The sequence below is a fragment of the Strix aluco genome, chromosome 14 (assembly GCF_031877795.1).
Source record: "Strix aluco isolate bStrAlu1 chromosome 14, bStrAlu1.hap1, whole genome shotgun sequence".
Lineage (NCBI taxonomy): Eukaryota > Metazoa > Chordata > Aves > Strigiformes > Strigidae > Strix > Strix aluco.
The window spans coordinates 23655651-23670250 of NC_133944.1; the positions used below are offsets into that span (position 1 = coordinate 23655651).

The following is a 14600-nucleotide window of genomic DNA, read 5'->3' on the forward strand; positions in this document are numbered from 1 at the left end:
CATGGTGTCTGCTCTTCCCAGAGCATGTGCTGTGAGGTGAAGTCCAGGTGCCTTCTTCCTAAATCAGCGAGATCATCCTCCCTAGATGGTATCTCTGGGTCCTTTTGTTCGAGTTCCCCATATCTTGGTTTGCCCAAGAGCCCACTGAAGGCTCTGAGTCTGCCCTCAGTGAGTTATACAGGGAGCATTTTACTTTTGTCTAGACAGACAAAGAGGCCGAGGGAAAACAGCTGAGGAGTCCTTGGGAAACACAAGTAAAACTTTCCTGCATCACAGTTTAGTCTTAATCAGAAAATCGTTGGTTTGAGCCCTTTCACAAGTAAGGCAGCTGCATTAGAGCGTCCTGAGAGCTTGCCACAGAGGTGAAGGGGGGTCCCTACAGAGGAGCTGCTGACCACAAGGGAGCACAGACGTGCCAAACCTTTAAACCAGGCGGTGAGTCAGTGGCCAAGATCAGACCCAGAATCCCTGACAGATGTGCCCCACCAGGCTCTCCTCCTCCCGGGAGAGGCCGGCTTTATTTTACAGCACAATAATGAAAGTGAAGTCTCCCAAATTCACTGCACAGCCTGACGCCAGGGAAGGGTGGTCAGCACCCATCTTAGGTACCCACCCACCCGAGTAGCTGTGGGGGGCTTGGCCCCAGGGAGGAAAGGCATCAGCTACTGCCAGCCTCTGTTAGTGGTGGAGGTCTGCGGCCTCCCCTCCACAAGCCTTTCCACAACAAAAGGAGATTGAGGCAGGGAAGGGCAGCTTCAGCACAGGAAAAGCCTTCAGCTCCTGTTATGCTGCTTTGCTAAACCTCCCCTTTGATCCCTGGGGAAAGGGACAATTTGGCAGCTGGAAGACTATTGTGTGCCTCTTGCTATAAGTAGCTGCTAAAGGCCTGAGAGCCGAGGGAGTTGTTTAACCACACAGCCAAGAGAGCTGTGCCCTAACAGACAGGTAGGGCCAATTTGTCACTGCTGGGAAAGGGGCTTCGAGAAAGAAGGGAATGAAAAACCCATTTCCACATACTAGAAGGGAATAGCATGAGTTTTTGTCACAGGTAGAGTACCACAAACCTCACGGACTAGAGACAGATCCTGTCTCCTCTATGGAAACATTACTATTTTTCCTCTCTCCAGATTGCCATTGTTCCCTTAAACAGTGAGGCTGCCAGTCAAAGTCAAATTCAGAGGCAAATTCTGGTTCCTAAAGAAATTGTTTGTCACTTTCTGAAGCATTAACATGTGCAAGTTAAAGGATCCATCAAAGGAGGAAGAAGCCAGAAGCAGACTTAGAGTCAAATGTTTAATAACTTTCCAAGAGTATTACATCCATATTTAGAGCATATATAAAATAAGAGACAGAAAACAAGGAAAGAAAAGATAAAATTGGTATCTTCAAGAGGGCACACTTAACCTGGTAACTGCTACTGCATCCCCTCTTGGGAGCACAGTGGCCACTTTGAGCAACCCCTCTGTGCAACACCAGATCAGGTACCAGGCCGCCCGCAGCGCTCGGGCTCAGCACTTCAGGAAGAGCTAGAACTGATTCTGCACAACTCACACACCAACAACATAGTCCCAGGCCTGTTACACGGTTAATTGTGTCCTGTCCACAGAGGGATACCAGATGAATCGGGTGAGCTGATCTAAAACTTGGTCTCAGCAGGGCTTTCTCTTCCACCTGCTTTTGTTTTCCTACTGACCCCAAACACTTCTTGCATCTCTTCCCAAGGTGGTGTTATTGCTGGACAGAGCAAGGAGAACAAAGGAGACACTTATTACTCAGCAGTACCGAGACAACTGTACTGAGAGGGCTCAAAGCATTCCCCAGACACCCCCAGGAGGCTGCTACAGCCCAGAAGGCAGCGACAGGTTCCTGTTGCCTGCAGTTAACACTGCCTTCTACCTCCCACTAAGATCAGCATCCAACATCCTCCCTCAGCTCCTTGAAATTTTGCCCAAGAATCTTCTCTGCTAAAAGAAGCATCTGCACTGAGACAGGCTGGCCCTGGCAGAGAAGGTGCTTCCTCACAAGCCTCAAGGCTGCTGCCAACATGCCAGGGACTCCTCTCCCATCACCATAAGAGCAGAGCTTGGCATCTCTTCCTGTCGGGCAGCTACAACCCTGCCTAACCCCTTCCCACCTCACAGCACCACTGCTTGCACTGGGCAGGGAAGAGATCAGAAGGGAGTAAATTTGGGCTAGAGGAACACAAACAGCATCTCTCTCGGAAGACAAGTGCAGAACTGCAGGTAGCTCTGAGAGCAAAGCCACTGTGCTGAGCCATGGGTGAAAGCTCCGGAGGGATGCCGGGAGGCTGCCAGCCTGCCTCGAGTTATTCAATAGGAACAGGAAGGACGTGGGGAGCAGCTCACCCTGCTCCTAGATGGGAATGACAACTTCCACATGTTTTGGCAGGAAAGCCACCCAGCAAGGTGTCCCTGACAGACTGCTCCCCCTGGCAACTGTGAGGGTGCTCCCTGGCTGGCGGCCAAAGCTGGGAAGAGCTTTGCTGCCAGAAGCAGCTCTGGATCATGAAGGCAGCAGGAGGAGGAAGAGGAATGCCAGCCTGGCCCAGCTGCCGCTCCACCCTCCTTGCCCACAGCTTCCTCACCTTGGCCTTGTTCTGGACGGGCAGATACAGCTTGAACTCAGCTGGGAGCTCATCCTCTGAGTAGAGACGGTCGGAGAAGTACACCCGCCGGATGCGACAGTTGGCGTGGATCTGAGTCAAAACAAAGAGTCAGTCCATTTTCCATATGCTCTTTCCACCTCCAGCTTCACTGTCATGCAGCAGCCTGGATTCCTTGGCTCAGCAGCTGAAGAAGAGACCTCACTGCCTCTCTCCAAGTCTGACAGGGCATCAGAGAAGAAACGCTGGCCCATGCCCTCTACTTTGGGTTAGATGCTCTCTCCAGTGATGCAAGCTGACTCAAGGGATTGGCCAGGCTCTGCCCTGTCTGCTAATTGAGATCTGCCTTAGTTGCTTAGAGAGTTCTTTGCTATGAACCTACCTCTGCTTCTCCACTGGTATCAGCATTTCCCAGAACACTCTCAGCCTCAGCTTGCTGCATTTTTAACACTCCCTCTTCAGTGCCTCCCTGAGGTCAGGAATGAGACTGTCCAGTCTGCGCTGCCTCTGCTGTCAGGTGGCAGCGAAGGAGTCGCAGGTATGTGAGAAGGCAGATGTTTCCCACCTGCCTGCCTGCTCATCTCAGGACAGCCACAGAAGGACCGGCAGCAGTCCCGTTGTACTGAGGAACAGGCATGCTCCACACACAGGCACTCCTCAAAACAACACGTGCCACTGGCCACGGCGAACATGAATCCCTAGCACATGGAAAAAGTTTCATGGCCTCAGCAGGAACAAACACTGCGTCAGCTCTGCTCTGAGGGGCTCAGTGAAGGTAGGGTCACTCCACCTGCACTGGAAACAAGCTTGACCAGGGATAAGTATGGACCATAACACCCTGGGTCGTTACCAGCCAGGCTCCCAGCTGGCCAGTTGCTGCCTGGCGTATCCGCACAGTGAGGCAGCACAGGGCTAACTCCCAGCAGACCTCCATCCCGTGGCATGCCGCAGGGAACTTTAGGTGGACTGCAACTCTTACCCTAACCAAGAGCCAGCAAGAGAAACAAGATGGAAATGGGCTCCTTCATCTCAGCCTAGTCCAGTGAAGTGAGGCAGCACCAAGAGCTCTGCTGCCTCAGTCGGGCCTTTGCTCTCTTCCCGCAGTGCTCTGCAAAGAGCAGCACTGGCAAAAGAACCAGTCACAGCTAAACCCGGATTCCCAATTTACAGCAAGGCTGTCCCAGCCAGCAGGAAGATTACCAGCCACTGGTTTTTGCAGGCAGGACCTGCCTTGCTTCTTACCTGAACTCTCAGGGTCTCAATGTAATTTGTCCCATAAGCCCGGCGTGTGAAGTCCGACAGGTTGAACTGGATTTGGTTCCAGCCATCGTCCAGCCGCATGGGCATGGTGCAGATGAAGGGCTTCACCCTAGTCGTGCTCTGGTAGTTACTCGCCCGGAACCGCCGGCGTACGTTCTTATCATCCAGCACCTGGGGCAAGGAAGGCAGGCTGCTGACCCAGCGGCCCCCAGCTCCCCGAGACAGCAGCTGTTCCATCTCAGAGAGGGCTCTCCTACTCCCACCCCTCCATTGCACAGCAGAAGTATTTTTAACACAGGAAACACCCATTTTCAGGAATAGCAACGATGTGCTTGTGTGCTGACTGATGTCCCCGCAGCAGAAGACCTGACACAACACATGGCCAAGAAAGCAAAACTGTTTTGAGGACCACTCACTGCTTGGGACAAGTTCCAACAAGACTGCAGGCTCACTGGCACCTTTTGCACCAGCCCCTGGAGGGGCCTCCCCGCTGCACGCTTCTCACCTGCACTTCAAAAGTGAAGTATTTCTTCAGGTTCTTGATGATCATCACTAGGAAAGGTAGTTTGATGCCCAGGGTCTTCTTTGGGTCAGCAGGGCACGTGATGTACGTGGTACTGAGAGGGACAGAAAAACGCTTTAGGATCTCACGTAGCAGAAAGCGCACAGCCCAAGTCCCAAGCCTCTCCCTTGACCCAACGCAGTCTTGGAGGACAGACAGAAAAAGATAGCTGTGATCGTAAGGTCTCAGCAACAGCCAGGGCTTCCCATAACAGGAGAGAGAGTTTCAGAGGTAGCTGCAGGAACAACAAGATAAAAGGCCCAAAGGATGCATTTCAAATCCCACTTTTCTCACCCAGTGCATGAAACACCTTCCTGGAAAGCTTCACCTCCCCAATTTCAAAGCCACGTCAGTGCTGTTTCATAACACAACCTCCTCCTACCCTTGACTGAACAGGTAGAGCCCTTCAGAGCACAGCAGAGGCCCTGCGTGCTCTATACGGTGGGGAAAACAGAGGTCGTGAGCCCTAGAAGTACACGTCACGCCTGGCAAGTTCTATATCAACACATCTTGGGAGGAAGAGAAGCGTTGGCTCAGCCTGTCTGCAGGAGAGGAGGCTCCGCTGCCCTTATAAGGAGCGCCCTGCTCTGAATCACCCTGGAGAAGCCTTGGAGACTCGGAACCCGCTCATGGAGCTGGCGTCTCTCTCCCCGGTCGATAGAGACGGGGTTGCTAAGTGAAGCACCATAAGCAACTCCCCTCATAAATCTCCCTTTGATCTTCCTGCTGTCGAGAGAGAAGCTGTCATGTGGGGAGGGCAGCAGAGCAGGCCTAAGACAGTAAAAGATGCAGAAGACAGAGTGCTGATTTCTCAGTAATTGGTGGCACTGCCTGGGGACCGTGTATCAAATACAGCTTTTTTCTTCAAGTGATGGAAAAATAATGGGACTTTATTTTTATTTTTTTATCCTTTAGCCCCACTGAGGATGACCAAGAGCTCTACAAGCACATCCAGGGAAAGGCACAGTACAGTGCCACAGAGGGGTATCAGTGATCTGACCCCAGATCGTATTCTTCAATTTACTGACAAAGAGATTGCAGTAGAGTCTGAAGGAGAGGGCCCAGCCCCCAGGGCACATCAGTGCAGAAGATGCCTTCTCCTACCTGACATTAGTTCCTTCGATCTCCAGCACCAGCGACTGAATGTCATTGTCAGTGATTCGCTTGATGTGGCCATTGCGCACCTGGAAGAAAAGTGGGGCAGACAGCACAGACATTACTTGAGAGGGAAACAAGAGACACCCACAGCTCCATTGAGAGGAGGGAAAAGATCCCAGGAGGACCCATCTACATTCATTTGGCTCCTATTGTCCTGCACCATTGCTGTTTCCAAGGCTTTGATCACGACCCCAGAGTGCCAGGACTCCAAGCAAGAGTTTATGGCCCAGCATGCTGCACAGACACCGAGTGCAAGACTTCGATCTATCAAAATATGCTACAGTGAACACAAGTGACTCAAGCCTCATGTTAGAGGCCCAAATAAACAAACACAAAAGTGTCAGAGCGAGATCAAACTAGAGTGGGATAAGGGGTAAAGGAGCAATACGGGGGCAAGCAAAGGGAGCCACCAGCCCGCCACTGGTCACCCAAGGGCTCTTAGTCTCTACTGCTGGGCATGGCCAACTGTCTCTGTGGAAAAACTTGGTTAAAATCCTTCACAACTGAAGCGCACGCAAGCGCGGAGCCGTCATCTGCTCTGCTGAGGGGCACGGGGATTTGGCTACTTGGATGCAGCCAGCTCCCCACAGAGCTTAGGGAGGCCAGGGCCGGAACTAGGAGCCAACACAAATTAATTTTTCTCCACAAGTAACATGGCTGAATCCCAGGGTCTGAGGATTTATTTTTTTAATGAAGCAGCTCACTTGCCATCAAATTTATCTTCCATTTAAAAGGCACTTTTGCTAATTAAGCCCTCTGCTCTTCCCCAGTGCTAGATCAGCAAACTGCAATGCTCCTTCCGGCTCCATGAATTCATTTCTTTAGCACCTATCACCACTGCTGATGTATAGGATACATTAAGCTTCTAATGGGATGGTTCCAGTCATGAGCTACAAAATGATTTACAGGTTTAGCAATTAATCTTCAAAGTTCATTTCTTCAGAAGGACCTACCTGGGTGATGTTTCCATTTGCTGTAAGAAAGAGATAAGCCCTGAGAGCAGCCCACCCCCCTGGCCTGTCTCTACACTAAGCATTTTCAAGAAACCTCAGCCTGGATCACCCAGCTGCTGCTGCTAAGCACGAGAGGGCAGCTTGTCCTGCCAGGCTGCTCTTAACTCTGCTTCAAGCCCACACAGATACTTCCAGAAAACACTAAGCTCAGAGAGAGAATCCTTACAGGATAACCTTTGCATCAAATGCAACTCACACAGATTTATAGTCTGCTCAGGAGATACCAACTGCACGAGGTCTGGATGAGTTGCTTGCCTTTTTGCCCTTTTTTTTTTTTTTTAAATCACCAGCCCAGCAGAAGCCCCATGTGCCTCTGTATTTGAAGCAGCAACTGGCATATGGGAAATTAAATCCTGGAAGCCACGGGGGTAGAGCATGCAGACTTAACACTGGGAAATAACCCTGCCTAAGCAGGTGACAGTAGTGCACAACAAAGCCTGCCTCCATGCCACATAAGACAGCTTTCACTGAGGGGAGCTTACAGCTCTGCAGAGGGGAGAAGGTTCAGCTTTGGACTTCTCTGGAGAAGACAGTAACAGAGAAAACAGCTAAACATGTTTTAAACCAATTAGGCAGCAGTGTTTCTATCTGCACCAGGTCCCCTTCCTTAGCCTGTGAACGCTTTCCTTCCCCAGATTACAGGGACAATGAAAAGAAGCAACTCTTCTTCCTCAGCATTGCCAGAAACAGGATGAAAGACAGCAGAAAAGAGAGGAGATAAGTACAAAACAGGGCCAGACTGCGGCAGAGCCCTTCCTCCCAGTCCTACCTAGTTTGGTATAAGTTTTTGCGACCTGCGCTACTGCTCAGCTGCAGGGAGATGGTGGCCAGGTCGTGCAGGTGCCCTTCCGCACAAAAGCCAGGCTGTCCACACGTGCCTGCAGCCAGTGCTAGGACAGACACACAGACACGAGGAGCACAACATCCAGCACCAGCTGGATCAGAAGTCCACATGCCCTGGTCATTTGGGTTAAGCTGAGGCTGAACGGCACCAGAAGCACTCAGGGCCAGCAGGGCTCAAAGCACTGCCCTCTGGGACTCGGTTTTGGGCCCCTCACTCCAAAAAGGCCATTGAATGACTCGAGCGTGTCCAGAGAAGGGCAACGGAGCTGGTGCAGGGTCTGGAGCACAGGTGTGATGGGGAGCGGCTGAGGGAACTGGGGGGGTTTAGTCTGGAGAAGAGGAGGCTGAGGGGAGACCTCATGGCCCTCTGCAACTCCCTGAAAGGAGGGTGCAGAGAGGGGGGATGAGTCTCTTGAGCCAAGGACCCAGCACCAGGACAAGAGGTAATGGCCTCAAGCTGTGCCAGGGCAGGGTCAGACTGGCTCTTAGGAAGGATTTCTTTGCAGAAGGGGTTGTTGGGCGTTGGAATGGGCTGCCCAGGGCAGGGGGGGAGTCCCCATCCCTGGAGGGGTTGAAGAGTCGGGTTGACCCAGCACTGAGGGATCTGGTGGAGTTGGGAACGGTCAGTGTGAGGTTCATGGTTGGACTGGAGGAGCTTCAAGGGCTTTTCCAACTGAGATGATTCTGTGACTCGGTGGTGCCAAATGCCCCAGCTCAGCCCCTCTCCAGAGCCTGGCTCCCTGCCAGAGGCTGAGCTCGCTTCCCGCCTGCCTCGGGGACCACCTCCCTGATGGAGGACATGTTTTGGTCACAGCCAGAGGAGCACTTCTCTTCCCCCGCCAGCTCTGGGGGTCCCTTCCCAACGAGCCTGCACCAAGAGGCAACCTCCGGCTCCATCAGGCATAGCCACCAGCTCCGTGCAGCGCAGGGTGGCAGGGACTGTCCTGCTGTGCTCACAGTGGCTACTCAGCAAGAGCTCCCAGTCTTCAGGGGCTTTCTCCTACCTCACGGAAGCTCAGAAAGAGAAGATTTCAGAAAATTTTAGAAATCTAAACAAAGCACTCCATGCTTCTACCTGGCCAATATTTTCTAGTCATTTTAAGCCTAAGAAGGTGGATTTTTGAAGCTGGAAAAAAGGGTAATAGCCCTCTTAGAAAACAGAAGCTCTTCAAATGCCTAATATCCTCTGAATCAGGACAACTGGGAAGCTACCTGCTGTCTAAAGACAAACTGGAAGAGCTTTTTTTGCAAATGCAAACCTCAAATCTCACAGGGTTTGGAGGGAGCAGCAGCTTCACAGTCAGTTGTGTCTGAACATACATATTTCTTGAGGCTGCTGTTGCTACAAGCAACACCAGTCAAACGTAACAAAGACCAGAGGAAAAGCAGCAAGGAGCAATCCTCCCCAGACCCAGCCACCCACCCGCCACGGTCCGAGGCCGACCTCTGGAGGCTTGCTCCCGCATTGTTGATGGCCGCCCCATCGTCAGGCGATGGGCTTGTGCCAGCAGCAGCAAGCTGAAACACAGCCGGGCCACTGCCCAGACTGCCACAGGCATGGTAGGCCCTCGCCTCGCGACAGGCCAGCAGTGGGTCCAGAACAGGCATGAGGCCCTTGTGCCACCTCCCTCCTCCCCCAGGAAGGGAGAGGGGGTGAAACAAGAGGCAACCTGGCTCTGTTGCAGCGCCTGGTGCGCAGGTTTGGGGAGGAGGAGTCAGCAGCACCGACTGCTGGGTTTGGGATGCAGAGATCTGGGGCAGCCTGGACAAGGATGCTGTGAGAGAGAACTAACAAGTCAGAGAAAGGCTGCAAGAGAGGACTCTGCCACAGCGATCGCAGGGACTTGATCCTGGCCACGCTCATCCTGGAAACTGCTATCTGCACCCTGGCAGCAGAGCACCGTTTGACATTCAGATGGGTATTGAATGCTAGCTGACCTTGCATCCTCCCAACAGCATTTGAAATTGCTAACAATATTCTGCATCGATGTGCCAGCAGAAGGAATATGGAGAAATTAGAAAGAGGATCAATGGGTTTGAAAAGTTTCATTGAACCGTTCCCATTTGCTCTGCAGGAAAGTCTCAGCGAGTCCCCCGGAGACTGGTCAGCATGTCTCCACACGTTGGCAGGGGAACCATGGTGGCAGGACACCGCAGGAATAAACAGAGGACTCTGAACAACAAAGTGCTGAAAGGCAAACAGAAAACACCTTGCAAACCGGTCTCCAAACCAGGCACACACAGCCCTGGAAGGCAGGAGAAACGAGCACAGCCTAGCAGTTACCAGCTCTCTGCAGATGAGGCTGAAGGAGGCAGCAGATGGTGGGACAGTCACCGTGCTCCTCCCAAGGTCTGGACACTTCAGTCCTGCCAGAGTCCCCCAGGACAGGATTGCTGGTGGCCAGGACAGATTGGGCTTGGCAGGGTTTGCTGCCAAGGCCTGCCCAGAGTTTACCCGCAGTCCCTGAGGGAGAAGGGAGAGAAGGGAAGGACTGTACCCTCATACTCAGAGGTAGGTTACAAATGCTCACAACGAGGAAAGGCTTCCAGTGCCCCATTTCTACACCTATATCAAATGAAGAAGCCTCTACTTCATACTGTCTCCATCAGCACAAGCAGTGCACCTCCTACTAGGGCTGAATAAGAAATGGCAAAAAAAGCTTCAGATTCCCCAAGATCTAAAAGAAATCACTGCTGGTACTTTTTGGAAAGATAAGGGAGTCTACATTAGGACAGCTATGAATCCCTCACTGTTTCTGGACATTCACTGACTTCACGCATGTGCTGCCCAAGCCAGATGCCAGCCGACCCGGCAGAGTCTTGCGTCGAGCCAGAGGCTTCAGCAGCAGCTCAGCACCCAGCTCCCTGTCTGCAGCAGGCCACAGCACCCAAACCATCAGTGGCACTTCCCCATGCTGTAAGTTCACACAGTCTCGCATCGCCCAACACGTGAGTCAGCAGCACAAGCAGGATTTTCTGAAAGGGCTGAGCAGGGGAGATGACACCCATGTACACTGGAGTAAAGACCTGAGGGACTCCTCTTTCCCAGCTCCAAGGCAGAAAGATGCCCAAAGTGCTGCCCTTGGCCTGTGCTGTGAACACACCACAGGTGTTGGATCAGGAATGCCAAAGCTGTTACAAACCCACCACCCCAACTCCTTTTAAATGGAAAATGAGGTGAAGCAGCAAGCCATGCAATCCACAGGCAGAGAAGTCAGAAAACCCACTCTGCTTTCCCACCACACCTTTGTGAGCAGGGCCTTCCTCACAACAAGCTCAGTCAAGCTGCCCGCACTTCCTCAGGACAGACAGACTGCCGAGCGAGGAAGAGCAGCACGCACAGCCCTGCCGCTCACAAGGACGCAGGGCCGGGCAGTGCCAGGGAAGCCCAGCCACACGCAAGCCCTACAGCTGGCCTGCACACCCAGCTGCTGTTCTTGGGGACAGCAGCGCTAATTTTTCATCAGACTTTTCTGGCCAATCCAGCAAGTATTGCACTCACATGGACCACCACTTATGTTCACCCTGCAAGCAGAGCTCCTGCTGCCCACCTGTGCTGGGTTTGGGGGTGTATGTGTGGGAGGTTGGTAGCAGGGGAGGGGGCTACAGTGGTGGCCCCTGTGAGAAACTTATCAAAAGCTCCCCCTGCTCCACATCAGACCCACCTCTGGCCAAGGCCACGCCAATTAGCGACAGTGGCTGCACCTCTGTGATAACATATTTAAGAAGGGGAACCTGAGGGGGTGGGGGGGCAGTTGGAGGATGAGTTATGAGAAGGACACCTGTGCAAACACTGAGGTCAGTGGAAGGAAGGAGGAAGGGGGAGATGTGCGCTGGAGCATGTATCCCCCCCCGTATCCTGTGGTGAGAGGGCAGGACCACCCCCCACCACCCACGGAGGACCCAGAGGAGCAGAGAGACTCGCCTGCAGCCTGTGGAGGACCCCTGGGACTCTGCAGGAAGAAGCAGCCCCTGCTGTTATAGTTCGGTGCTGAGAGGACTGCAACACGTGGGGGTCACCCACGCCGGAGCATCTCAGGAAGAATGCATCCCGTGGGGAGGACTCATGCTGGAGAGAGTTTGCAGAGGACTGTTTCCCGTGAGAGGGACCCCGTGGAGCAGGGTGAGGGAATGCAAAACAGTGCTTTCCCCCACCTTGGAGGAAGAAGCAGTGAACTGACTGCACCCCCATCCCCTGCCCCTGGGCTGCTGGGGAGGTAGAGAAATCAGGAACAAAACTGAGCCTGGGAAAAAGGGAGGGGTGGGGGAGGTGTTTTTGAGGTATGGTAACACTTTTCACTGTCCCATTCTGTCTCTTAAGTGTCGTTATCCTGTTTTGAATTAAAGTGACATCCTTTTTTCTTCCCCTAACAAGCCTGTCTTTTGCATGTCACTTAATAGGTGAGCCACCCCTCTCTGTCCTTATCTCCATTCCTGAGCCTTTTGACTCACTTTTCTCCTTCCCACTGCTGAGTGAACGGCTGCACAGCGCTCAGTTGCTCTCTGGGCTCAAACCATGACACCACCCCATGAGCTGCATGATCGCAATGGTATCACCCTGCACAGGACAATTCCCCTTGGAAGGTACTGCAGGAGGTCTCTGTCCAAGCAGGGTCAGCCCAGATTGCTCATGGCTTTATCCAGTCTGGAAGCACACTACATCCCTTTGTCTACAAGTCTTTAACGCACACCATTCTCACACCTCCAAATACGCTTTTTTAAAGTCACAAATATTTGTGCAAAGGCCCTAACGCAGGCACACGCACACAGCCAGGCTACTGCAGGGCTGCATGGGTAGCCCATTGGTGGGAAACAGGATGGGTCTGCACTGCCTGTCCCCATCCCATGGCTTGTAAATGCTCACGCGAGCCCACTGAGGATACTGCCTTAAAGGCTTTCATTCCTGCTGAAACCACGAGAAGTTCAGGTTCGGTTCAAGCACAAGTAACTGAATACACGTTGTATCCTCAGAGAGGAGAGCCTGCTCTCAAGAGAGTACAAGTGTTTTGCAGAATCACTTTTAGGTAGCAACACAACCATGGGTGGTTGGTGCAGGGGAAGAAGCAGCAGGTCTCAACACCTCCAGACTTCCTGATCAGGGCTCTCTGATGCAAGATGCCCGGGAGAAGGCGGGGGACCCTCATCAGAACCGCTCTAGAAACAGACAGGAAGGAAAACAAACAGATGAAACGTTCAGGACTTCCTATACACCCTAGAAGCCGCCACACCGCCTACCTTTAAATACCTTTAGCAAGCTTGTTTAAAAAATGGGTCACACACAAGAGAAGGACCCCGTCCAGCCTCCGTGGGGAAGCTGCCGTAGGTGGTCACGGGTCGTTGCGTTTTCTGCTGCCTATTTCCAGCATTTGACAGTTTTTGTAGCCTCTTGCAGTGCTGCATCTCCCAACACCGGGCTGACCCGCTCCGCTGGCGGGGCTCTTCTGCTCAGCAAAGGCAGAAAATACTTTTACAACACATTCCCCTCCAAAAAAAAAAAAAAACCCGGGGGAGTTCCGGTGACCTGGCACGGGCGGCTCAGGCATCGGCGGCCTAACGAGAGCAGTGTCCCGGGTACCCGGGCCTCACCGGCTGCTCCCCGGTGGGCCGCGGCCCCTCGTCTCGCCACACCGGGACGACAGCGGCCCCGCGCAGCCCCGGGCCTACCCCGGAAGGCTGAAGCGAGCGGCGCCGCGGCTCCCCGGGCCCCACCTCACCTTCTTGTCCCAGATCTGGAGCGGCTTGCTGCCGATGCTGTACAGCACCGAGAGGAACCCGCTCTGGAACGTGTTCTTGAACATGCCGGGGCTGCGGCGGGCCGGGCCGGGCGCTGCTCTCCCGCCGCCGGGGCCGCGGCCGCCGCTGTGCGGAAGGACACGGCGGCTCCCTCAGATCCCTCCGCGCCCGGGCCGCGCGCTTCCGGGTCGCGGCGCCGCTGTCACTAGGGAACTACTTTCCTCGCCCCGAGGCCGCCGCCCGATCTACTTCCGGCCGCCGCCGGTTCTACTTCCGGCCGCCGCTGAGGGCCGGCGGCTGCAGACGCGCGCGCTGCCATGGCAACGGGGCCGGCCGGCGGAGGCGCGGACAGGCCCGTCCCCGGGGCCCAGCGGGGCGGCCCCGGAGGGGTCGTACCGGCCCGCCGGCCCCTGCGCCCGGCCACCGGGGTTGAGTGGCGGCGGGCACGGCCCTGCCGAGGGCTGGGGCGCGGGAGGGGACAGCCGCGGGGGGCGCGGCAGCACGGGCTGCGGGGCGGCTGGGGCCGGCGTGGCACGGCGCTGGGGGCCGTCCGGAACAGACCCGGCAGCACACACTGGAGAGCCCTACATTTTTATGCTGTTTACTCCTTTTAAATTGTTACTACTCCTTTCAGATGTTGCTGCTTTCAGCTCTGGCCTAGCCTCCAGCAGAGAGCTTTATCTGTTGGAGTATCACAGAATCACAGAATCATCGAGGTTGGAAAAGCCCCTGAAGCTCCTCCAGTCCAACCATGAACCTCCCCCTGACCGTTCCCAACTCCACCAGATCCCTCAGCGCTGGGTCAACCCGACTCTTCAACCCCTCCAGGGATGGGGACTCCCCCCCTGCCCTGGGCAGCCCATTCCAACGCCCAACAACCCCTTCTGCAAAGAAATCCTTCCTAAGAGCCAGTCTGACCCTGCCCTGGTGCAGCTTTAGGCCATTCCCTCTTGTCCTGGTGCTGGTTCCTTGGCTCAAGAGACTCATCAGAATCACAGAATCACTCAGGTTGGAAAAGCCCCTCGGGATCATCGAGTCCAACCCTCAGCCCGACTCTACAAAGTTCTCCCCTACACCACATCCCCCCACAGCTCATCCAAACGACCCTTAAACACACCCAGGGGTGGTGACTCCACCCCCTCCCTGTGCAGCCTGTTCCACTCTCTGACCACTCTTTCTGGGAAACATTTTTTCCTCATGTCCAGCCTGAACCTCCCCTGTTGCAGTTTAAAGCTGTTCCCTCTTGTTCTGTCACTAATCACCTGTGAGAAGAGACCAGCACCAACCTCTCTACAACGTCCTTTCAGGGAGCTGTAGAGAGTGATGAGGTCTCCCCTCACCTTCTCCTCCTCACACTGAACAGTCCCAGCTCCTTCAGTCTCTCCTCACAGGATTTATTCTCCACGCC

The 14600-nt window shown here is 54.1% G+C and overlaps 1 protein-coding gene across 1 annotated transcript; it reads right to left on the reverse strand.

Moving 5' to 3' along the window:
- Positions 1-1279: 1279 nt before the first annotated feature.
- Positions 1280-13374, reverse strand: CFAP20 (cilia and flagella associated protein 20). Its single transcript, XM_074839362.1, has 6 exons — positions 13174-13374; positions 5550-5629; positions 4389-4500; positions 3866-4054; positions 2606-2716; positions 1280-1734 (listed from the first exon to the last, which is right to left on the reverse strand). The coding sequence occupies exons 1-6, from the start codon at positions 13255-13257 to the stop codon at positions 1729-1731; spliced, it is 582 nt and encodes a 193-aa protein (XP_074695463.1). The 5' UTR covers positions 13258-13374; the 3' UTR covers positions 1280-1728.
- Positions 13375-14600: the final 1226 nt, after the last annotated feature.

Bases quoted from the DNA above. Each gene is read 5' to 3' on its own strand.
- CFAP20 (XM_074839362.1), bottom strand. From the start codon at position 13,257: ATGTTCAAGAACACGTTCCAGAGCGGGTTCCTCTCGGTGCTGTACAGC. The intron at 5,630-13,173 runs GTGAGGTGGGGC...CTTTTCTTCCAG, and splicing joins TCCAGATCTGGGACAAGAAG to GTGCGCAATGGCCACATCAA. The intron at 4,501-5,549 runs GTAGGAGAAGGC...TGTCCCTCTCAG, and splicing joins ATCGAAGGAACTAATGTCAG to TACCACGTACATCACGTGCC.